Genomic DNA, 25953 nt, shown 5'->3' with positions numbered 1-25953 from the left:
ACAGACAACCTTCACAACCCAAGGGCCAAAGCAGCATTGCACAGTGCTACAAAACTTAACAGAAGCAATACTCATCAAATTGTGTTTATTTATTCTATGTCTGCCAGTGGTCTCGGCAGTAGTAACTTAAGTCAATCAGCCCTGTCATGAACCAGTCTGTAACCCAAACCCTCCAAAAACGTGCTCTTTCTGAATTGTGCTTTGACAACCCCAGCGGGCCGAGTCCTGGATGGCTGACACATTATACCCATGTTTATCTAGTCCCCCGCAAAGACGCTACACAGAGCCTCCATTTTAGCCCAAGCTGCTAACCTCCTTCAAGTATCATTTTAGGTCACAGCTCGAGTATGAACTTCGCATCAACTGGCCAGAGTAAATAGCTGGAGCAGTGGGGAACTACATGCACTTTTTACAGGCATCTAATAATACACACAGCACCTGCACTTGAGCAAGCCATTTCAATAGCCATCTGACACCAAATCCATCAATAGCATTATCAACAATAGAGAAATGGATTATGGGTGATTCACATGTCAAATATAAGGTAGGGCCAAACATGGAGAGTTTCACAAAGTCATCAATAACAGTGCGTTTTGTCTATGGCATTATCAAAAAGGGCACACATTCACACCTGGAGAATGCAAACAAGCTGCCAAGTCATGTTGGGACTGCAATGGAGAAACACTGGGGTTGTAATGGAGGTTTTAGCCACAAGAGAGCAGCAAAGAAAGGATTTTGAAATGGTATTTTGCACTCAATCCCCTGAGGTAACAAGAAATACATGAACATTTTGAAGCAGTCCACTGATTCTTTTGTTTTTTTTACTTTTACATACTTTTGTTTTGAGTAACTTTGTATTATTTTGAGGAGAAGAGTAGGTTTGAAAGGCTATGTAAGCAAAAGAGTTCAGACTTTGGAATAAGAAATTTGACTTTTTTGCGGCAATTATTAAAACTATGTCTTGTAGAAGTATGTTTAGTGTAATATTGAAACCTGTTTCTATGAGCGATAAATTTTTTATCATATCTTTCAACCCTAACAGTTGCTTAAATCTCTTAAAAATGACTAAATATCACACAAAATAATGCATCTATATTTTACTTCACTGCAAATTATTATGAGATTTTTTGCTCACCATGTTGACACTTGTCTCCATGGAAACCTGCAGGGCATGTGTGGGTGCACTGTCCAGTCCTGGGGTCACATGACACTCCTCCTGGACACTCACATCTCGTCTCACAGCCAGGGCCAAAGAATCCTGACTCACATTCTAGAGACACACACAGAAATGCTAAAGCCAGACCTTCTATAAAAATGACTTATTACAAGTTTGCATATTTTTTGTTAATAGATGGAAATATTTTAATCTGAAATCTAAGTTTGTGGGAAAAGAAAATTGGCGTATACTGAATAGTAGCTGGCCAGACACCATTAGCTTCCTTAGCCAAGTGAAGTCAACCTGGAGACTTTCCCATCCATGGACTAAATGGATTATAAGCACAGTGGTTGGTTTATTGCAAAGCTTTTTAAAATAGTTTTACATTTTATGAACATGGTGATAGAGGATAATTGTCTTTAATGATTTGGCTCTCCACCTATTAAGTGTGCCGACTTGGAAATCATATGTGGTCACCAAGACTAGACGTAATCTTGTAGGAAATGAAAACACTTGGGTTTGATTACTCATCTCAAGGAGGTTCTAGAAAGTAATGAGCATAATCTTTAACATACACAGTTTAACTTAAAATTGTCTTATATACAGAAAGCCAGCAGGGGGTCAAGCACTCCAATTGCTATCTCCTTGAGTGAATCTGTTTAATCAGGATAAAAATAGCTACTAATGCTGACTAGAGCTGTAGTCCTGGGGTTCTCTGGGCCATGTGTTTATAATGCCATTGATGGAAAGAACTAGACCCATTAAATAAAGACTATGAGAACATACTTGTTGAACTTCTAAATTTTATTATGCCATTTTGGAGACCGTTAGGGGTCCTTGACGGTTCCTGGTCTCCAACGGTTTGAGAAGTGATGGTTTTGTCAATGTTTTGTTGCAACTAATTATTTTTAGGGATGTAACGATATCTGAACCTCTATATTATCAGGATATGCATCTCACAGTACGATATTTATTGTAATATTTTGAAGAGGCTGACATAATTGTACATGGGACACTTTTTTGCTTTTGAAATACCTTGACAAGATTTTAGTGTGAATTATTTCCGTCATAATCCCAAGAATTCAAGTAAAAAACATATTTCTTCATGTTGTCTGCACTGAAATGAGTCATGGGATATGTAGTTCCCTATGTTTATAAGATGTTGCTACTATAAAATAATGGATTTAAGAAAAGGAACTTGTAATTCGATATACTGTGACAGCCCACAGTATTATTGTGAGACTTTTGACGATAAGATATCATGATATTGTTACATCCCTAATTATTTTATTAGGATTATAAAGTAACTTTATACAAAGAACCAGAAAGAAGAAACTATGGAGTAAGTTAGCTGGAATGAAATCAGAAATCTGCCTTTTCACTGATGAATATGCTGTTTACTAGTATTCTCAAATGTTTTGCTATAGAGCTTTTGCCTGTTCCATTGGTTATTTGCTGAGTGAAACCGGAGCACAAACATGATCAGAATGAGTCGGGTGATGAAAGTAAAATAAAGTATAACATTTATACTAACATGTTGAGGTCTCAAAGGGAGGGATTGAATATGCTGGATTACTCAAACATACACAAATAAACTTCAGTCATGTTTTTGATCAGGGAACACAGATCTATGCAGACACGTTGGCATTGGACCTTTAAGTGGGGTAGCAACAAACAATCCACAAAACTATTAATCAATGCATGTTCTGATTCCAGTACCTCTCTCGCAGTGTGCCCCGTGGAATGCAGCCTTACAGACACAGCGCCCAGTTTTGGGGTCACAGCCGCTGGAATATTCTTGGACACAGTCACATTCTCTGGAGCAGCCTGGGCCGTGAGTCCACCTGGGGCATGCTGGGAGCCGGAAGAAAACAAAAGGAGCAAACATTAGACATGAGATTGTGTCACGTGGGTTTTGTTATTTAAAATGCAAAATTATGAACACAAGAGCAGCACTGAGAAGTTGAGTGAAGTGAATCTATAAGAGGACAAAAGCATGACATCATTACATACTTGCACCACTACTTCAATATATTATAGGTTTACTGAGAGACAAGCCCTTCTTCTCAGTTACATCAACATTAGGTTCCTTGTGTCCATAAAAGTAAGGATATATACATTCTGAAAGGTTACAAATGTGTGCTTTAAAGGGCCCATATTATGCTGTTGCCCAGAGTTGTGTTTTGTTTAATGCACTAATCCTGCATATTTAAAATGTGTTCTTCTTTCAAACTGAAAACACTCCACTGTGTTTTTGAATTCCATACACCTTCGTTGGAATCAATTGGATAATTTCAGCCCCAGAACTGCCGAACTCTATTAATCAAACGGTACAAAGTAGATGATGACAAGATGACATTACAAGGTAAAACAGAACATTTTGAGCTATGGACATGTAGAAAAATGAAATAAAATGTTACTCAAATGTGTGAATAAAACAAAACACAACTACCGGTATATTTTTTAATGAGGTAACATTCTACTAACTAACACTAAAGCTCAATTTTGTGTAATAAAGACATTTAAACTAGCCAGGCTGGTGCCACCTAGTGCCTGCACTCAATTTCATTTCTTTCCAGCAACTAGGTCAGGAATCAAAATGCAATTGACGGTTTGCAAAAAGCCAGGAAGTGCAAGTTCGGGCACCAGCCAATCAGCAAAGAGCCATATATTCAGTGTTGTCAACGATTCTCGAGATCGAGGATTTAAAGCCGGAATACAGAGAATGTTTGGTGAATTTCATCAAGGGGGAAAGACGTTATTGTCCTTCTTCCTATGGGATTTGGGAAAAGCTTAATATACCAGTTAACCCTGTTAGCAGCGCATTACATACGTCATGACCAAATAGCAGCGATTGTTTAAATGATAAAAAGTATCCGCCTACCATCAAGCAAACGAAATCTAAGGTTGCAAATATACCACATACAAATACACATAACTGACTGAACCCAGAACTCAGCCTGGACTCCACCAGAACAAAACCAGGACTAGAATGGACCAAAACATGTTCATAAAACTGTGTTCAAACCTCTCTTCCTTGTTGCTTGTTCCTCTCTTTATACTGTATAAGTAACAAAATAGTTCAAGTAGTCTCCAATAATAGGGTACTGAAGTTCAAAGTTTGCCTGATGAGTGCATGTTGTTGTGTCTGCAGGCAAGACACACTGAATGTTCACTGAAGTTACAAGATGCAACATAAGGGTGTGACTACAGCATGCTTTGGCAACCCTGCATTGTTACAGAGTTGATCCAGAAGAGAAAGAGGGTTCAATGACGTCGGCCGCCCAGCCTTTCATTATCTAATCGGTAACTTTAAAGAAAAACACCCTTATTTGCATAGACTGATGTTGTGCTATAAATCTAATGCCAGATTCCCAATTCAGCTTCCATCAAAGCTCGGACCTTTTGCCAAGATTCTCCCCTTCCAGCCCCAAAAGCTATCGCCTCTCCACTCCACCCTGTCCCGCCTGACGCTGTCTTCAAGTTAGGTACAGCTGCAGGCTCTAGTTACACCCTCCCCACCCTCCTAATGTCCAGCGTGCACCACGACTCCGACAGCTGTGAGAAGAAAAACTGATAATACCGCTTGTGTGCATTCCTCCATCTTTTAGTTTGCTTGGAGAGGGGAGCCAGCCGGAGCAGCTCTATAGTCCCCCCTTTATCTTTGGCTCATACACTTTGAACCATGTCACTTCGCAGGCTAAGAAGCAACCGAAAAACTATCGGAGATGTCAATTTGGTGACAGAGGAGCTGAAAAATCTGTATTACAAAAGACTGCTGCCAATTGAAAAACATTATTCGTTCCATCATTTTCATTCGCCCAGCTATGAGGATGCAGATTTTGACAACAAGCCGATGATTCTAGTGATGGGGCAGTACTCGACAGGGAAGACCACTTTTATAAGGTACTTGAATTACATAATTGCAGTAATATTCATGTATATATCTATACATTTTGGTAAAGTTATTATGTGGTTATAGGTATCTTATAGAACAAGACTTTTTAGGAGGCAGAGTTGGTCCAGAGCCAACCACAGATTGCTTCACTGCGCTCATGTATGGAGATGTAGAGGGAATAATACCGGGAAATGCTTTGACGATGGACCCCAAGAAACCATTCCGAAACTTGGATCCTTTTGGGAATACTTTTTTGAACAGGTACCAACAAAAACTCACAGTACTTTTATAGCTGTTAATATTAAAGTAGTTATTTGAATGTTTTGATTGCCATGCACGTTTTCATGCACTATTGTTGTTTTCTTTACAGATTCCAGTGTGTTCAAATGCCAAATCCGGTGCTTGAAAATATCAGTATTATAGACACACCAGGGATATTAACTGCTGCAAGGCGGAGACTAAGTCGAGGTATGTGGGGTTATCAATTGTTATTGTTATGCAAATGTTACTTTTTGTCATGTCTTATTTTGTTGTTGGTTTGCAAGCTTACATAAGACATCTAAATGTTCTTGCTGTGGAGGCTATCACTGGAAATCTTGATCAGTTATTTGTAAACTCATGAGTTTACACCATTGTCCTATAGTGAGTATGAAAGTATACAAACTAGTACTTTGGCTGATTAGGTAGTGTCAACAATGTCATACTAATACGAAATATCATGAGGTTTACAGTATACTGAACAAGCGCCTTTGTAATTATTTTACTACTATAGGTGTCCATGCAATCCCTCAATAAACTGCAAAAGAAAATGTAATTCTGTCAAGTGAATTCTGAATCAATTCTATTGTCAAGATTCAAAATGAAAGCCTTACATTTTCTTTTGCAATGACAACTACTATACATTAATTTTTGACACTTAACAGTAGCTATAAGATGTTGTTGTATCAAATAAAGTTTTGTCAACAAACTTTATTATCATTATTGCAATCTTGAGCAGCCAGAAGCACAGAAAGAGCATGAAGTTGGGAGGATCCGTGCAGTCAGTCACCTCTGGCTATGCTGTGTTTAATAGCACCATTAATCCATGGGTGTAACTGAAGTGGCTCAACATCAACAAGGGCCGCTGGGATATCTTACACATTCCTCCAGGCTTTGAGACAGCGCAGTCTTGCCACAATACACACACGCCACTAATGAAAACCCTGTGTTATCCTTTCTTTCTCCCCCTCCTCCTCCCCCTCTCTGCAGGCTATGACTTTCCGGCGGTGTTGCGTTGGTTCGCCGAGAGAGTAGACCGGATCATCCTGCTGTTTGACGCACACAAGCTGGAGTTCTCGGATGAGCTAACCCGGGCTTTTGGGGCTCTGTGTGGCCATGAGGACAAACTGCGGGTGGTGCTCAACAAGGCAGACACAGTGGATTCCCAGCAGCTGATGAGGGTGTATGGCGCCCTCATGTGGTCGCTGGGGAAAGTGTTCAAAACCCCCGAGATTCTGAAGGTGTACATCGGGTCGTTCTGGTCTGAGCCCAGGCAGAAGTGTGACCACTACGAGCTGATCGAGCTGGAGGAGGAGGATCTGCTCACGGATATAAGGAACCTGCCACGCAATGCTGCCTTAAGGAAGCTGAATGATCTGGTTAAAAGGGCCAGATTAGTGAGGGTAAGCAAGTAGTTACTAAAGATGGTGTCACATTATTTGTAAACAAACTAAATATTGCAATTGAATTAAAGGTTCATTATACAGCTTTTCTGGAGGGGGCCTGTCCCTGTTTGTCTCCATAGATGGTACCGCTTTGTTTCATTATATATACACTTCGCCGTGGTGACAAGCAGGTGCAGGCAAGATCTATGAAAAGGCGATCCAGCTTGCGCTAATGCATGTTTTTCAAGTTATTTTGAGAGATAAAAACCCCTTATATAAGTGAAAAATAAATAAAAAGTTAAACACCATGGCAGGTGGCAGATCCTCCTCCAGAAATGTTACATGATGTACCTTTAAGCATTAGAAATGACTACAGATCCAGAGAACATATTTAAACTCATACTATGATGGCATAAATGGCAAAAAGTTTAATCATATGAATCAGAGTCTAAACTAGTCAGTGAAACATATAACTTCATAAATGTTACTTTGGTACATTGTTTACAAAAAATATATATAGTGCCACATATAGTGTAACTGCTGTAACTGTGCATGAATGTTAATTTGCTCTTCCCACACAGGCTCATGCTCACATTATTGGCCATCTGAAGAAGGAGATGCCCACTATCTTCTGCAAAGAAACCAAAAAGCACAACCTCATCTATGATCTTCCAGAAATCTTCCGCAAGATCCAGCAACAACAGCGTGTGCCAGCGGGAGACTTCCCGGATTGTACCAAAATGCAGGTGAAAATGTATTTCTGGAAACCCCACCTGTTTCTGATCTGCTCACAATAACAAACCATATCTATTTTTATGATTCATAAATAACAAACCAAGTAAAGGTGGGAGATATGACAAGTTCTCAGCCTAGATTGCAATTTGGATTTTATAATGATTTATGTAAAAATAGTTTTAGGAGGTAACTAAAGCAATTTTCTTCTTCTGAGACTTCACACTTCACTGTAATTGGTTAAATCAACTTGTCACTCACAGCTTGACAAAGGCTGAACAATAGAAGATGGTGGAAAAAAGGGCCTGTTTTTAAGCATAGGGCTACATTGAAGGTCCTATATTACGAAAATTGACTCTTGTGAACTTTAAGCCATGTTAGTGCTGCTATTTCTTCAAAAACATACTTGGGGTTGTTTCATTCACACATATTTGAGTAATTCAGCATTATTAGGCTGTCTACATCTCCAAAGTTCAAAATGCTCTATTACACCTTATGAAGTCATGAAGGGGTAGTTTTCAAGTTAGCATCTACCTTTCCCCTTTTGTTCAGTAGAAACTTTCAATTCCAGGGCTTGAAATCATCCAAATTACTCTAGAGAAGGTGTGTATGGAGTTCACTGTTTAATAGAATAACTTAGCCTAAATGTGCAGGGGTTTGTGTTTTCAGACCACAAATACATTTTAATCACTCAGCTCTACAATAAAGTGTGTTTCCCATACTAATTTTTCAAATGATTTTTCTAATTCAGGAGAAACTTCTGGGCCAAGATTTTTCAAAGTTCAAGACCCTCAAACCAAGTCTGATGGCCTCCTTGGACAAACTTCTCACCATCGACATTGCCAAGCTGGTCCCTCTGCTCAAAATACAAGAGCTATCAAAGAAATCCCTCCCAGGTGTGCTAGACGCCGATTTTCTGGGAACGTTTAAGCCAGAGCATTACAGACGAGACCCCTTTAAGGAAATTCCCAGGGAAGAAGAGGGCAGTGACGAAGACTTTGACGAATGGGCGGTAGAGAAGTACAAGCCAAAGTATGACGAGATCTTCTACAATTTGAACCCAAGTGAAGGCAAACTCAGTGGTACTAAAGTTCGAGAGTGGATGACGGGTACCCTGCTACCCAACTCAGTGCTGGCTCAGATCTGGAGGCTCTCGGACGTGGACGGGGACGGGATGTTGGACAATGAGGAGTTTGCAGTAGCGGTTCATCTCATAGAAGGGAAACTGGACGGCTACTACCTGCCCAGAGAGCTCCCTTCGCACCTGGTGCCCCCGTCAAAGAAGATCAGCGCACCAAGCCAGGAGGAGTAACAAATGCTCTTGAAAAAACTGTTCATTTTACATATTTTGTATAGAATTTGTAAATAGTCAATAGATTAACTTGTGTATATACTTTTTTACTTTCAAAAATATACAACAAAGTATAAATACTCCCTTTCTCCCTCAGATTTAGATACAGATGCATTAGGCAAGAATACCTGAGAATGCTCACAAAACTAAAGTTTCATGTGAGCCCAAACTTTTGGTGTATTTTAAATGTGCACTCTGTAACTTTTTTGGTAGGGGGTCTGCTACCTGTTTTTCTACACTGAGATCTTATAATTTTTTCTGGAACGTTACATAATGTTGCATTAAACTATCTATTTATTCAGTTACAGGTGTTACTGTAAAACATGCATTCTTACTGTGAGTGAGGTTGCCTTTCCACAGATCTGTCTTGTAACCTGACCTGGTTGTGTCCCCCTAATTGTATCCATTCAGACAGATACACTTATTACCACAATGTGGAAGATTCCAAAAAAAATTACATCGTCATGGTGACAAGCAGGTGGTGAACCAAAAGTTACAAAATGCACTACTATTATGTTTTTTAGACCTTGCTACTAAAGTGAAATATTATTATTATATATTATTATGTTATGAACTAAGTCTAACTCAATAATTAAAATTGTTGAAGATTAAAACAATACCTTATTCGGAATTAAAGAGCACATACATTTAACGTTGAGTTGGTAGGCTACTGTACTCACGAAGATGACAGAAGCGGCCGTATAAACCAGGAGAGCAGAGACACGCCCCCAGCAGCCGATGACAATGTCCACTGTTAGGGCAATTACACTTTCTATTGCAGTGTCTTCCAAAGTACCCTCTTGGACAGCCTGCAAACAGAAACAACTCTGAGTAAGTCTGGAGAACATTTTTGACTCACACAGATGCTGTTTGTGTAAGTTTTATTGTAAAGTGTACACTTACAAATGTTAAAATTATGTTTTATCAAAATGTAAGTCATATTGTTGATTTACTCAGGCAGAATAAATTGTTGTCTTTTATCATTGTGTTGTGTTTCATTACTATATGAATAACTGGATAAATTGCGATGTAAACATCATGTTCACGTTGGCGGCATCAGTCGCACAATGGACGAGGTCGAAGAGCCAGTAGAACAGAGGCAGCAGTGCACAGGTAAAAACACATTTGTGTCTTGGAAATTATTCTCCCGACGTGAAATATAAAAGAAAATAACAAATATAAAATCGCCTACAGCTTAAATGTCACCGGTGAAAACAACCTGCATAGGCTCATGATGTCTGCACTACTGTCCTATAGTGACCTGCCACATGAGGGGACACGCACACAAACACACACAAACACACAAAAACACAAACACACACCTTCATCATCGTCATTAACCTGAGAACGCGCGGACCACGTTTCCTTCCGTAGTTACTGCGTTTTCTCGCGTACGCTGCGTAAACCGCGCTTCCTCCTGTGCAACTCTAAACTAGAACTAACACCAAGACTAAAACCGGGACTAACCCAGTCAGGACTAAACCAGGACTAAACCAGGTCTAAATCAGGACTAAACCAGGACTAAACCAGAACTAAAACCAGAACTAAAACCAGGTCTAAACCAGGTCTAAACCAGAACTAAAACCAGAACTAACACCAGGACTAAAACCAGGACTAACCCATTCCAGGACTAAACTAGGACTAAAGTAGGACTAAAGCAGGTCTAAACCAGGACTAAAACAAGGACTAAAACCAGTGATCTCATATATAAAGCATTTCTCTATCAATAATATTTTTAATATGGTTAAGGAAAGACTGGACTTTTTATTGTCTTTAAGTAGACAAAAGTTATTATGTTCAGATTTCCTCGTCTTTGCTACTTTACAGCAAACAGTTTCTTATTCATGGAGACTTGGGCTCAACAACCAATTTGGAGAGATTTGTTAAACAATAAATGACTTTATAAAGTCACTTTGTTTTTGTTCTATATCAGTCTTTTGATCTGTCACAATAATGTAATAATGAATTTAAATTAAAATACCTAAAATTGAAGGCTTTTCTCAGCAATTTTTAGATGAGATTAAAAAGAGATTAATTTGATTAATTAATTACAGATCATAATTAATTAATCTCTCAATTTTTTTAATCGCATGACTGCACTAATTAAAACAATAGAAAAATTTAGATTCTCTATGTAATGTTTTGGGCCAAAAGCAAATATTTTAGATTACACATATACTGAAGATGACCAAGCTTGTAATGTAAAAACCTGCTGTGAAAAAGTAAAAAGTGGCCCCATGTAACTATTAAATGACTTTTATTCTAATTCCAACAGAGTATCTTGGACTTTTTGACTGTTTTTTACTTTTCACAATAAGTTTTTTTTACATTACAAGTTTGGTCATCTTCACTTTATGATAGCTTTTGAGCCTCAAATCAAATCCTCTGTGTTTTTATTTTAGATTACACATTGTCATGCACTGTAATTAAATTTGATTACTGACATGTCAAAAATAACACACTAACTATGAATTTCATTAAGAAGGAAAGATGAATAATATCGAAACCTGCTGGAAAATTTTATTATTATTATATTATTTCCACAGATGCCAGCCAGTGGAAAATTTCACTTCACATTTGACATTGATTGTTGCTGTCAGGTTACAAATAAGAGTTCATGTATGGAGCTGTAAAGAATGTATTGACCCACCGTCTTCACAGAACTGGCCCTGAACTCCGGGGGGGGCAGACACACGTCCCGGTCACAGGGTCACACGAGCCTCCATTCTGACAGCGGCACAGACTGTTGCATGCCTTCCCATAAGTCCCCAATGGGCAAGCTGCGAAGACATTAGAATTAAAAGCAATTGCAATAGAAAGACCTACTGACCCTTTAACAATTGTGGTGTTTTGCTATAGCACATTACATCAGTTTAAATCCTCCCAAATTGGAGATGACAAATTATATGTTAAATCGGGGTTGTGCACTGGAGGTCAGGAATCCGTCATCACTTGTGCTTTCCCTCTTTGTCATGTGCCCTGCTGGCTTTTCTAATCTTCTTGGCCTTGTTAGTGAGAACGGCAGGAACCAGCTGGCTGTTTAAGATCTGTTAAAGTGTTAGGCTGCCTCTGCACTCCCTCTACATCACACGTCACTCATGACAGCTTAAAGTTAACAGAAGGAAAATAAAGTAGCAAATCCCATGCGGTTTTGTAGTATTTTTCTTTATGTTTTTATAACAAATACAATAGATAGCAGTTCTGTAAAATGATATTGGCAATAATGTTAGCAACAGGGCTGTACAGCATATATTTAAAAAGTAGGATTCTCTACAGTGGTATTAATATTTGAGAGAAGACTGAAATATGAACTGACGAAGTAATACAAAACTATCAGAAAGTTTATACATCAGTTTCTTGTAGAGATCTAAACTGCAGCTACAAAAATAAATCTATAAAAATATATTTTGTTCTTTGCAGAGGACGTTCTATTATCTAGATACTTGCAACTTTTCTCATTTAATTACTGGTCCAGCTCATATTGCGATTTCAATCCGATTGCAATATGTTGTGCAGCTCTATTTAACAGTGTTTATAGTTGTTTATGGTTTTCACATTTTAATAAATACTTAATGTAATGATATCCAAGTCTCACGATACAATATCGTCACGGTATAAACCTCACGGTACGATATTTATTGCAATATCGTAGGAAAGCTCACGATATGATGGGGAGGCTCATGATTAGGGATGTAACAATATTCAAATCTCTCAGCCCGATATTTTCACGATATCTCAATACGATATTTATTGTGATATTTTGTGGAGGCTAACAAAACTGTTAATATACTACTTTTTCCTCTTAAAATGCCTTGACAAGACTTAATCCAAAGAACTAAGACTTAAAAGTGCTTAGAACTGTTATTTCTTCTTGTAGTCTACACTGAAATGGAGCAAAGGATCATGGTCTATGTAGTTCCCTCTGTCTTTTTTTAGCTATTGCTGCACCATAACTCTTAATTTAAGCAAAGAGACTTATAATTCGATATATTGTGATGGTTCACGATATTATTGTGAGAACTTTGACAATACGATGTCTTGATATTTTGCTTATTGTTACATCCATAGTCTTTTGTACCATTCATCTAATGCCTTTACTTAATAGACATCAGCGTTGAGAATTTGTTTTTGTAGGTTTTGTCATTTTTGCCAAGGAAACAACAACACCACTTTGAGCAAGACTTGAATCAGTTACTCTCTTGTTGGTGAGTAAACAACCCACTACACCACTTAATGCACATTCCATTTATGTAGAGATACAATAAATAGCCTGTACTTGTACTTGTAAGGGGTGTCAAAGTCCAAAGACACATTATGTACATTAGGTCCATTCACACGTGACGCAAAACGCAACTTTATACCACTGTACAGAGGTAACATGAAACAGAATGCATACAGGATATCCATGCTTTTGTTTATATATCCTGTCTCTACTATGAAATGTAATAAAGTAGACAAACAACATTACTGCACGCCACCAAATATCATCTGAAATTCGATGTGTATTTGGGACATTCTACCTACATTCTCACCTACAACTACGATGACTGCTCCCTAGTTCAAGCACCCCCTTCAGGCCATGCATCTCAACAGTACCACCTTACCACTACTATAGCCTTTATTTGGGTGACATATTGCCTCATCCCACATGGCTCTTTTTACTATGATTACGAGCCAGGGCAGACACATAGATCACAGCAGTGTAAGGGAACAATGGGTAGACTTGCTTTGTGGACAGTGGACATCCTTGGCCAGGGGCTCTACACATGCTTGGGGTTCTGGCCGGGCTCCATCAGAAGACAGATTGGTTCCCCTGATGCTACGGGCTGGGTGGACCATAAACAAGGCAGACGCGCACAGGGAAGGCTGACAGGCTTTGATACATGGCCCCAGGATGGATGCACGCATGTGGGGAGCTATCTCATCACAGACCGGACCACATTGCTGGAGGGATCTGGGAGAATATGTGCCCAGTGGGAAAAACCTGAGTACCTTGCTGTATGCATGAGGGCCCTGGGTTAATATATATTACAGGGATGGGCCCAAACATAATTCAGTCTGACTTGTTTAAATCTACAAGGAAAGTTAGAACTATGACAAATTATAGTCATGAGAAATGTGTAATTTTACTCCTTTATATTGTAATATGACCAGGGCTATGAAAGAATTCTACTAACAGATACATGTAATGCAGTTTATTGTCCTAGTCTGACACTAAATGATTCTAAAACTAGTATGGGGACAAGATACTTATTTGAACATGAAGTAAAAATAGGACAAAACTGGACTTGACCAATATCAGAACTAAGACTACATAGTAATATCAAAGAAATATAAAATATTTTTGTCTTGAAATGTCTGACAATACAACAACCTCCACAAGACTGCATGAAAAGAAAGAAACATTTTTGATAAGAAAGGAGTAGTTACTGCTTAACACAAGAGGTGGCAGTATAGCACAAAATCTGGTAACATGATTTAGTTACTCTGGGTCTCTGTTAACAGCACCAAGAGTAGCCAGGCCCAAAACTGTATGCAAAAGGTTCTGAATTGTCTAACAGTACTAAATATATAAATACATACATTAAAATAGAGTAAGTAGATTTTGTATTTAAAATGGTATAAACATGACCTATCTTTGTCCCATACGAGGTAAACATGTTCAAATCAATCAAATATTGATTTTAGTAAACACAAAAGTGGATTTTCATAATTACAAACATATTCTACACGATGGTCAGGTTGTTAATGTTTTGGTTTGGAACTGATTATCCAAACTTAAGGCAGAATTATCCTCATGTGAGTCTCATTTGGTTGCCAGTCCCTCTGCCTCGAATTGGTCATACTTACTTTGATTACAGATGCTCCCGGTCCAGCCAGGAGAGCAGTCACATCGATCTTTGTTCTCACTGCATTCTCCATTCAGACAATCTTCACAGCTCAGAGTGCAGTCATCCCCAAACGAGCCCTCGAGACAAACTGAAAACAAGTACACACACATAAACTTTAATTTAGCTTACTATTATGGCTGCAGTAAATATATGTTACAGTCAAGCAATGAAACAGAAATATACGTTTTTCTAAGTACTAAAACATGACTGCAGAAGTAAAACCAGGACTACAGGTCTGAACAGATCTAAATCAAGACTAGTCCAAACTTTAAAGGTGAACTATATATAACTTTTCCTGTGGGGGTCTGCAACTTGCTCGTCTTCAGGAAGATCTATTCTTTTACCTGGAAAGCTCCACAGTATTACTTTTATTTCAGGTTTTGTTTTGTTTGTCTGAAAGACATGTATTAGTATTGTGAGTGGGATTGCCTTTCCACAGATCTGACCTGTAATTTACACTGCGCAATATTCTAGGCAGTGCAATAACATCTCCAGGAAGACGAGAAGGTGACGTAGTGTAACTTTAAAGCAGAGCAAGCAAGCCTGATTCTTATGACCACTAAATAAATTCAGTATTGTTTGAGAATTTCTGGTCTATACCTATTTGGCTGTTGAGTCTCAGTTCCCCGCGTCGTTCTCGTTGGGCTTCTCTCTCCTCCTCTTCATCGCTGTAGTCGCTCTGGTCATTGCTGTATCCAGTGTGTAAAGCCGCAGTGTAATGCAGGAGCCGGGGAGGATTTCGAAACAGTAGGTCTGGTAGTGCTGGCACCTGGCCCTCATCCTCCTCTTCATCCTCTTCTTCTTCATCCAGTTCTGCATAAAGAGCTAAAACCAAAAGAGATAGTCCTGAATATAGATGAAGTAAAATCCACACACTTTTGAAGGTGCTGTACCTTATTTTTAGTCTTACAGTCAAACCTGGTTTATTTTAAACAGCAGTGGTGCAAAGTCATTCCTCTCTTTAATAACACTTGCTTAGCATCTTGAATATTAAGTACAATAAGCAGAGTTTGGTCATCATCTTGTCTTATTTTGAGCCTAAGAGCTGCTTTTACCATTTATTATCTGCAAAAACTTTACTTTATAATGTTTAAAAAAAAGCAGGTACAGCCCCTTTAACTTGTTTTTTTCTTGGGGAGCATTTTGTGCAACCGCTACTGTCATATCTGAATGGATTTACAAAAATAAAATAAAATTAAAATTAAATTATTAAAAATTAAAATGGCCTACGCAGCGCCTTAATTAAGTGTACACAGTTGTGACTTAAAATTGTTATAAACTAAAATCCTGGTTTAAAAACATACAAATCTAATCATGATTGCAACACTTGTCAGAAAGGTTGCAAATAAATTTTTAACTTTTTTATTTTTAAATTATTGCATTCACAGGATACTAATTGTTCTTCACACTGGTTTCCTACAGTAAACCCACAGATGCAGGAGTGCTGGTCCTGGTCCAAGCGGAAGCCTTGTCGACAGAAGCACTCGTACGTGCCCAGAGTGTTGACACAGTAATGTTCACATCCTGAGGTCTCTGTCAGACACTCATCAACATCTGCAAAAACAAATGCATACATTTACAGTGCGTATGACTACTTAATTTTCTACCTGTTGTAAATATAAATTATATGTTTACACATATCAAGAAGCAAATAGTGAAGAAAAGTTGAAAATTACAGGAAGTGACATCACACAAGGGAGAATTCAGCAGAATTGACATGCAATAATCAGTTTTTTTCTGTTACTTTCAACAAAATAAAGGTGTTTTCTTGTGTTTTTATTAATCAAATATAATTTCTGTGTACTCCCTAGTGTGATTTCTAACCAGGAAGTCAAAATTTAAACCTAAAAAAATGGCTAAATTGAGAAAAGACAGGTATGATGATTAACTGTGTTTTGGTGAAATGTGTTGTCCAACCTATCATAAACACTGTAACTGCAGCCATCATTTGACTTTTAATATAAACAAAAGTGTATTACACATTATATTATTCATAGTAATGTAACTTCATAATTACTATAATAGTAATGACTTTACATTGGTCTTTGAGAAACCTAAAGACTACTGTAGCCAAAGCTGAATAGGACTGGTGTAAATGTGCACTGTCACTTAATCATATGACATTAATACAGAATAGTACAGAAAGTGTCTTGCTCCATGGCACAACAATATAATGCACTGAGCTCTGAGATCAGAGCTAGGAGTGAGACACTAAATATATGGTTATGAGACACTTAGACTTAGATTAACTATGGATCCACAAGAAAATTATTATTATTTATATTAATCAAATCTACCAAGGTCACTGTGGTCCCAAAATATATAAAAAAGAACTAAGAAACAACCCAATTTAACTTTCTTTTTTCACTTTTCTTTTGCATAAAACAAAGGCTCCATTTAACAGGTTTGGAAGAGCCACAATGAACATATAAGCTTGAGAACATAGTATAGTACAGATAATTACACAACTATTTAACTGCAAATGAATTCTTTGGATGTAACCACAGTAGTTCTTTCCTAATATACTAGTGGTTCTCATGAGGATTCCTGTTTTTGCTGAACTTAAAAATACCTTGAAAAGCCTCATTTCAGAGCAATCAGGGCTCTGGGCATTTGTTTCACCAGTAACTGCACCACAACACAGTCCACAGTCACCACAGTTATCCTGGTAATAATCCCAAAGGCCTACCATCGCAGCCACAGCCATCTGGGTTCAGAGTGTGTCCCGCTCGGCAGCTGCATTCATAACCACCGGGGTAGTTCCTACAGAAGTGACTGCAACAGGCCTGCCCGCTGGAGCACTCGTCACTGTCTGAGGAGCAAAATAGAAAACAGGTTTCATGAAATAACATAACAGATTTGGAAATAGCATGCAAAATTTGCCAAATGTTGATTGCTGATTAACATATTGATATATTTTTCAGAGTCTCAAATGTGATGATGTCATACTCCCAGATGGAAAGCAAGAGACAGTTTTTCATACTGATTACATTGAACTTCTGTTGCCATGAATTATCCATAAAATAAATTCACAAATATTAATTTCTATTAGTGACTAGACGGTAGAATTTGCTAGAGGCAAATTCTATAGGCCTGTCACGATATTTTTTAGCTATGATATATTGGTACAAAGGAATACCACAGTAAACCATAATATTAAAACTACTTTATGCCATTGAAAATACACTGAATACACTAAAAATGGCAGAAAACTCTCCACTATGCACACAATAAATATTTCACCCCACTATATTCTTCCAGTTTTCATATATTAAACTATAAGTTGATAGAGTAATTATCGTGACAGGCCTACTGGTGTTAAAGAAATGTTATTGGTCTATTGTGATGTCATCTGAAACCCAGCAATCTACACTTTTTTCTGTGATTATCATAGCTAATAAAAACATATATGGCAGCCATTACTCCCACTGTTTATGTCACCAAGAGAAAAGAGCAGGCCAATCATTTTTGGGACTCATTATTTATCGTGTATATTATTTCTTTGCAATAGTAGGGAGATTTTTGCCATTTTTCTGTATTGTGATAAGATTTAAGCGTAGAAGGTAGAATAAATTTGTCAGGCTGGTGCCACCTAGTGCCTCCACTCAATTTCATTTCTCTCCAGTGACTAGGTCAGGAATCCATGCAGCAGCCAATCAGTGAAGAAGCATACTTCTGTGTTGGCAACAATTCCAGAGATCGAGGATTTAAAGCCAGAACAAAGACAATGTTTGGTGAATTTTATCAAGGGGAAAGACGTTGCTGCCCTTCTTCCTACGGGATTTGCGAAAAGCTTAATATACCGGCACATTACATATGTCACAACCAAATAGCAGCAATTTATATATATATACTTTTTTTTTTTAAGTAATAAAAAAAACAGCTGATGAATCAGGCTAAGAATAAAGACCTTATTAACTAATTACTGGTTCATTTGCCATTATTGCAGATTGACTTTTAATGATACTGTCTATTTAAAAATTGGTTTACTGGGTTTATCCTACTTTGCATCAGTGGTTTAAAGTAGTTTCAATATTATCATTTATTGTTAAATTTCACTGTAGCAATATATCGTGCTTCAAAATTTGTTATCATGACAGGCCTACACCTAAAAGAAGCCTATCACTGGTCACTAGTTATTGCTGATTTGTCTTATTCTGCCAAGTTATACCATTAACCATTAACAGTCTACAGATACCAGTCACTTAAAGGTCTTATATTACACAAAATGGATTCTTTTGAGCTTTAAGTTGTGTTATAATCTTGTTACCTTATCAAAAACATACTTACAGTTGTGTTTTGTTTCATTCACACATATTTGAGCAATCCTTTATTACTAGTCTGTCTATATCTCCGAAGCTCAAAATGCTTCGTTCTACCTTGTGATGTCGTGAAGCGGTAGTTGTCAAGTTAACAGCTACTTTTTACATTTGGGTCAGTAGAGATTGGCAATTCCAGGGCTCAGAAAATAGCATAATAAGGTCCCTTTAAAATACATGTTTGGCAAGTGATAGTAGGTTTTACCAATGCAAGTCTTGAGGTCCTCTGCGAGCTGGAAGCCTTGGTTGCAGGAGCAGTGGGGCCCATTGGTGGTGTGTTCACAGTGATGAGAACAACCGCCATTGTTCTTCTCACAGCTGTTTATAATCTCCATCTCAATGCCTGGAGAGGAAGGTAGGATTTATCTATTAAGGATCATATGCGGAACAAAATGTTACTCAATATATTAGTCAAATTTGTTTTTATCATATTGTGCAAACTGGTGATCTATTATTTTTCTTCCTTTCCAGTCGTTTGCATAGTTTTTGGAATAGTCTGTAGTTTATGCTGCATTTTGAAGTTTTTGGCAGAATTTCTGGCACGTTATGATTTATCAAAAGTCAAATTGATAAAAGCTTTCTTCTAACAACGGAAAATCTACATCATATTTTATTACACTACTGGAATAATCATTCATTTTTATTGTTTCTTGGATTAATATTGTTTATAATTGAGATGCATTAAGGTCTTTTCACTTTGCCACGTCATTTTTCAAAAGCTACTCAATCTTACGTTAGTATTTGAGCCAATTATCTGCAGACACAGTAGCAGTTTAGCAGACCTTCCCATCATAAATTACTTTTTGAATCAAACAACAAAAACATTTAATAACTCTTTCCATATAAACTCTCCATCAGGTCTTTACTCACGATAACATTGTTTCCCGTCAGCTCCGAGCTCAAAGCCAGGGTTGCACATGCAGCTGAAGGAGCCCGGTATATTCACGCAGCCATGAGAGCATTTCGCCCGGCCGGAGGTGCACTCGTCCACATCTGCAGGACAGGCAAAAGCAAAGACGCATGTGGGGTCAATACACGAGTAAACTCCCTTAATAGTGTTTAGAGGATTCAGATTATACAGTAGACAACAGCTAAATATGCAAGACACATGGATATCACACATGGAATTTACCTGTGTTTGGGTTCGGTTTCATTAAATAAGAAAAATAATAAAATGAGTGAAGGTAAAAAGTTAAAGAACACATATTTTGCATTAATAATATTAACAAACGACATTTCAAAGCCTCAGTGGTCAATATATTCTGATTTGGTGCAGCTTGCCCTCTATTGGTAGCAGAGATAAGTACTACAGAGAAAGCATTTTAACTAAATAATAAGGAACGTGTCTGGACATGTGAGCACGCAGGAGCCAGATCTGATGGCATGAATAGTTTAAATTAGTGTGGCGATGGTTTACGGACTTAAACACAGCACAGAGCTTCTATCTATGACGTCACAGTCCCAGGAAATTTCAACTGAGTGTTTTGTGAGGCTCAGAGACAAAGGACTGTCTATGAAGGAGCAGCATGAATGATGCAGAATACAAGTCTGGATATGTTTTAAATGAGGTAACAATATACATATGTGTATTTTTGGCTAATAAAAAGGCTGAGCAAATATTCAATTACTGCTTCAATTTACAAAACCTGGAGCACAGTCTTAGCTACATCAACTTTTAAAATATAAAACAAAACAAAACAAAAAACATTTATATAATATAATATATAATATAATATAATAATATAAAAACTATTTCTTAGTACATGAAAAATATGAAATTGTTATAAATCACTATGATTCATAATCGTACCTAAATAATTGTAATTTTCTGTGATTTTCTGCATAATTAAGTTGTGTAAAATACGGACATTGTTTTACCATAGATCATAAGTAGGTTTGCATTGCTTTTAATTCTATTGAACTTGGAATATTTGGTAGGAAACATGAAACAAATGTCCAACAATGCTTGAAAACTCTTTCCAAACAGGAAAGCTTTGTCAGCTCTCAGATTTCTTTGCACTGAAGCATGGGAAGCTGGTGGGATGAAGTCTTTCCAAAATCAACCATCAGAATTAATAGAATTATCTTTATGTTTGGCTCACATTTTAAAGGGAGGTAAGCAAAGAAGGTAGTGGAGACAGGAGAAGGAAATATTTTTATACACTGTAAAAAAAACAGTCTGGACACATTCTATTCTCACCATTAGACATGAGGTGTTTTGGATGTTTAAAGCCAATACCGATATCTGATATTTGGCTTACTGTTGTGGATGATAACGGATATTTGCAGATGCAAATATTTCGTTTTTTAAAATCCATAACAAGAACCACAGATTTTTCTTATGTTCAAGTAAAGATCAAACTAACTTTTCGTTTTTGTATAAATAATAACAAAGTGTATTTACCTTGGATATAAAGGAATTAGTTGTGATGATGATTTAAAATGCCATATAACACTTTTCTATTTCTATTTTTATTCACTAATCTTTTCAGAAAGACACATTCAATGCACAAAGGACAAATTGAGAATGACATATGGGCACACAGAAGCCAGTAACCTGGCTCACGGCAGATTGATAAGCGCATCACTCCAAACTGAGTTCTACAAATTATCCATCTGGAACGGCTCTCACTGAAAGCGTTTAGAAAAAGGAGGGACTTGCAGCAAAATGTCTCAAGCTCCCTGAGTGAACCACCCCAAAGTGGCCACCCCCCAGTTTCTTTTAAGCCAGTCACGCCATACCTGTCAAAATGATGTATCCAACTTGCACCAGGTAAAACCAAAACAGGTGTCATACTGGAGAGGGAAGCTGCCGATAAACAAATGTTGCTGTTTGTGCAATACAAATTTGCACATTAAGGGCATTATAAGCACCATCACAGTCCGCCTGTACCACCATGTTTGTTTTGCTATGTGTAGGCCATATATTGTATATATAATATATATAATGTGTTTCAAGAATCCATCTTGAGCACCTCAAGATGGATTCTTGAAAGTTTGTGAACTCATAAATATCGCGAGAATCCATCTTGCTGAGCTTGGTTAATATATGGGGGAAGCGCCAAAAAATATCAATATTGAATGGTGGTATTGAATACTGACATTGGCCGATACCGATATCAGAAAGAACACAATCATTATCAGCTCATATCAATACTGACACCAATATATCGCCCATCCCTTCTCACCATTGCAGTTCTTGCCATCTGCGGCCAGGGTGAAGCCAAGTCTGCAGCTGCACTCTATCCGCCCCTCATCCGAGTGGCAGGTTTGGGCACAGCCTCCGTTCCTCTCTGAGCAGGGGTCCCTCACTAGCACACACAAATGCAAACTCATGTTTAGCTCCAAAGGAAATTGTTTAAACTTTGTGCTGAGTTGTTGGAGGGTCACTTAACAGCAGCTTTTCACTGCCTGCCAAATAAGGGTGTTTTTCAGCTTTGGCAGGTAACTCAAGTACGCTGCTGGGATTTTTGCATATAAATTTGAACAGTGGATTTTAATGTTTGGAATGGCAGCTACTGTGAACTTGCTCAATATGATACTAAGAAAACATTTAAACAGTCTTTATTATTTTTATTCTACCTCACGAGTTGCTGCATAAAAGTTTCTTTGAATATGGATTTGGAAAAGGTTTTGAGTCAAATGTTTCACAGTATGGCATTAAATACATCTATAGTATATGTCTATATTTATTTTATTAATTGTGTGTTTATTGCTCAAAAATTGCTTGGAAAACTAGAAATCTTACCACATGCTTATTTTAGAGGAGATACATTTAAAGCCACCAGAAAAGTTACACTGTGGTCCTTTAATCTACGTAGCAAAAAAACGCTTACATCAAAAAGTAAGCAATGTAACAAGTGACAAATAAGAGTTAGATACCAAAACTTAAATGCAAGTTTTGAGGTTGACAATAGCCTACTTTATCTATTCCAATATTTATGGTCAAATATAATCATCCCTGTTTCAAACCATGTCTCTATTTTTACGTCAGATGCCCCACCCGTCCATCTTCATTTTATTTCTAGCCTTGATAGTAGAAACAAAAAGTATTCTTGCTTATTGTGAGCATGTGAGACCGAACAGCCAAATACAGTTACACACAATCACCTCATCATCTCTCAAATGTCCAGCACTCAGCACTGCCGCAGCCACATTGTAATATCTTCATCCTCTGCTTGACAAATGACAGGCTCGGCTCTTAGATTCTGAAAACATCTGTTCACTTACATTCACAGTGGCGCCCATCTCTTTTCAGCTGGTAGTTCTTTCGGCACTCGCACTTGTACTGATTATTCCCCAAGTCCACGCACTTGTGTTCACAGCCGCCATTCAAGACGGAGCAGGAATTCAGTGCTAAAAACAAAAATACAGACAGTTAAGAAGCATGTATATGTCTGCGAAATTCCTGTTATTATGTGTCAATAGCATAGACTGTATACATTCTCTAAATAGACAGAGTTAACGCACTTGCAGTTGCTTTCCAAATAGGAAGTTAGCATGGGGTTTCTGGCTCCTTCTGACCCTCACTCCCATTGACCTAATTGGAATATTGTCACGCCTTTCACTGTAACTGCTGCAGTGAGTCTTGGCATTTTGGTCTTAAAATGATTCTACCCTTTTTAATAAATTCCTATTCTTAATAAAGATCTTGGCTTTAAATTCACCACTATAACCGCTAGAATCTTGAATGGATTCGAACGCTATTTGGCAATCCCTTAATCCACTTCTTTATACAGTCAATATTACCCTACAAAGGCAAAAGACCTTAACTCGCCAAAGTATGAAACTGACAAAAATGACTTCAAAGGTTCAGTTTTGTCCAGACAAAAGTATAATAGGCAGGACTCCCAAAATTTGACGACTAGTTGCTATAATGAAGAAATATTTGTATGCGAAAAATATTGAGCTCAATATTGACCTTGGGCCCTTATTTGGCAGTTCCTCTCCTCTGCCTTTGTATCTTGGGCCAAAAATAAGGAGTCAAGCAAAGGCAAAAGGCAGTAACTGACATTATCATTATTTGCTTGATTTTCACCAGACTTCCATCCATTATAAGAACACCTCACCAAGGACAAGTCATCGTGGTGTTTGTTTGAAATGATATAGAAGAGCTTCGTATTTCCTATTTGCACTAATGTAAACACTTACACAGTTAAACAGTTTTACAGACAAGTTGCTTTGCAGTATGAATAAACACACCAAATACTTTCACATAATAATAACTGAATACAAAGGAGCATTTATTTAATGTTTTAAGACCCTGTGCCAATGTCGCAACAAAAAGGAGGCGAGAGGTTGGATTTTAAAATAAAATATATTTATTAACTAAATCACAAACAAAACATACACTGTTACTGCCTTTTGCCTTTGCAAGACTCTTTACTTTTGGCACATGAAACAAAGCCAGAGTACAGGAACTGACAAATAAGGGTGAAAGCTTAATTTTAGCTCAACATTTTTCACAATATTTATTCACATGATAAAGGAGGTCTCAAATCTGCCCAAAATGACATGAACTCATTTTTGACAAAAAATTATGTTACGGCATTCTGCTTTTGTAGGGCAGAAAAGTTAACATGTATAAAGTAGTGACTTTCAAAGAATGTCACTTTTTCATATTGAACTAAAAGACTTAAGAAATTCAAAAGGTCCCATTTAGTCATGATGTTCTCAACGTTAGATCTGATTCAGCCTTGTAATTGTTTAAGTTCTGATTGTATGTCACCATGTAGATGCTATTGTTTTGCCTGGGATGTTCCACAGTACGGCATTAAGTCATACTGAGACCCCAATCACAAAGATGTTTTTTCAAGTTATAAAAAGATGAAATACAAAGTAATAAAAAAGATATGTACCTCCAACAGAAAAGTTACATGCTGCACCTTTAACAAAGCAGTATTGTTAGGGATGACATTTAGCGTAGTTTTCAATGACATTTTCACATACTGCGCTGTCTAATTTAATATAACCTAACCAGAAAGAAAATAGCTATTTAATTACAAGATTAATAACAACCAATACAATTTGATATGTTGGCAATATAAAGTGGTTTTCACACCTTAAATCTATATGGCAGCTTTGCAGTTGTGGAAAGCTGGAAAATTGACATTGATATAACAAGCCGGGCCCAGTGGTACGCCTGGTAAGTTTGTAATGAGCTTTCCATTCCATTAGTCCTGTGATTTAATGATGTGCCAAATATGGATATCAGCGGTGTGCCTTGTGGGTGCTCTAAACGCAGACACAAGGACACAGACAGGCTGTAAAAGTGAGAGACCGGCAGCTTTCAGCGGTAATGACCAAAACAGACCCAATTAGCTGCCATGCTACCTGACGCTATATGGAGAAGACTGGGTAAGAAGAATGCATGCTCAAATATGACAAAGATACTTAAAATGGAGAGAGAGGATGAATGCTAGAGGATGAATGTTATAGTAGATGTTGTAGGGACTAAAAGGACACAGACATCTATTGTTTCCCTAGTTTAAATCACCTTAATAAATCCCTCCTGTAAGGTCTCCTGTGTTATCGCACTCATTCATACGCTGTTGTTGTACTTTTATAAGTTGTCAAGAGCCAGGGGTCAGCTTGTAAAACCACGGGGGTGACACTGCTAGTAGGAAAAGAAAATAGCTGTAAACACAACATTACTAGTGTTTGAATAGTAAATAAAAATTGGGACAACCCAGACTAGACAAAAATATGCAGTGCAGCAAGCATTATAAATGACTGTGCTACATGGAATGTTCTATCAGTGCTTAATGTATTTGCATAATGTGGTTTATACTTCTATTTTCTTTGTTTCACAGTGGGGACATTCCAATGTTGCAATGACCAAGTACAAGAACAATAGCTGGAAAAAGATAACCAACATATATATCAATATCACCATGTATATCGGCCTGTATTAATTAGTTTCAGCCTTGTGTTTTAAGCAACTTTTTGTTTTAAATGTTTTCT

At 37.6% G+C, this 25953-nt stretch overlaps 2 protein-coding genes across 2 annotated transcripts in view; one reads left to right on the top strand and one right to left on the bottom strand.

Moving 5' to 3' along the window:
- Positions 1-25953, bottom strand: part of megf6 (multiple EGF like domains 6) — an 87563-nt gene that overhangs the window by 27123 nt on the left and 34487 nt on the right. Inside the window, 13 exon segments of the mRNA XM_055166957.1 lie at positions 1136-1270; positions 2876-3010; positions 9461-9589; positions 11431-11464; positions 11466-11560; positions 14631-14759; positions 15272-15496; positions 16103-16225; positions 17361-17483; positions 19196-19333; positions 19861-19983; positions 22179-22301; positions 23221-23346. Coding sequence (XP_055022932.1) covers positions 1136-1270; positions 2876-3010; positions 9461-9589; positions 11431-11464; positions 11466-11560; positions 14631-14759; positions 15272-15496; positions 16103-16225; positions 17361-17483; positions 19196-19333; positions 19861-19983; positions 22179-22301; positions 23221-23346 — 1638 coding nt within the window.
- LOC129407231 (EH domain-containing protein 2-like) lies at positions 4842-8741 on the top strand. Its single transcript, XM_055147805.1, has 6 exons — positions 4842-5062; positions 5139-5315; positions 5425-5522; positions 6303-6715; positions 7279-7443; positions 8181-8741. The coding sequence occupies exons 1-6, from the start codon at positions 4842-4844 to the stop codon at positions 8739-8741; spliced, it is 1635 nt and encodes a 544-aa protein (XP_055003780.1).

The sequence above is a fragment of the Boleophthalmus pectinirostris genome, unplaced genomic scaffold, assembly GCF_026225935.1.
Source record: "Boleophthalmus pectinirostris isolate CB_2022bp ecotype Guang Dong unplaced genomic scaffold, ASM2622593v1 HiC_scaffold_9, whole genome shotgun sequence".
Taxonomy (NCBI): domain Eukaryota; kingdom Metazoa; phylum Chordata; class Actinopteri; order Gobiiformes; family Gobiidae; genus Boleophthalmus; species Boleophthalmus pectinirostris.
Note: the sequence above shows the minus strand (reverse complement) of the source record. Positions and strands in the feature narration are given on the sequence as shown.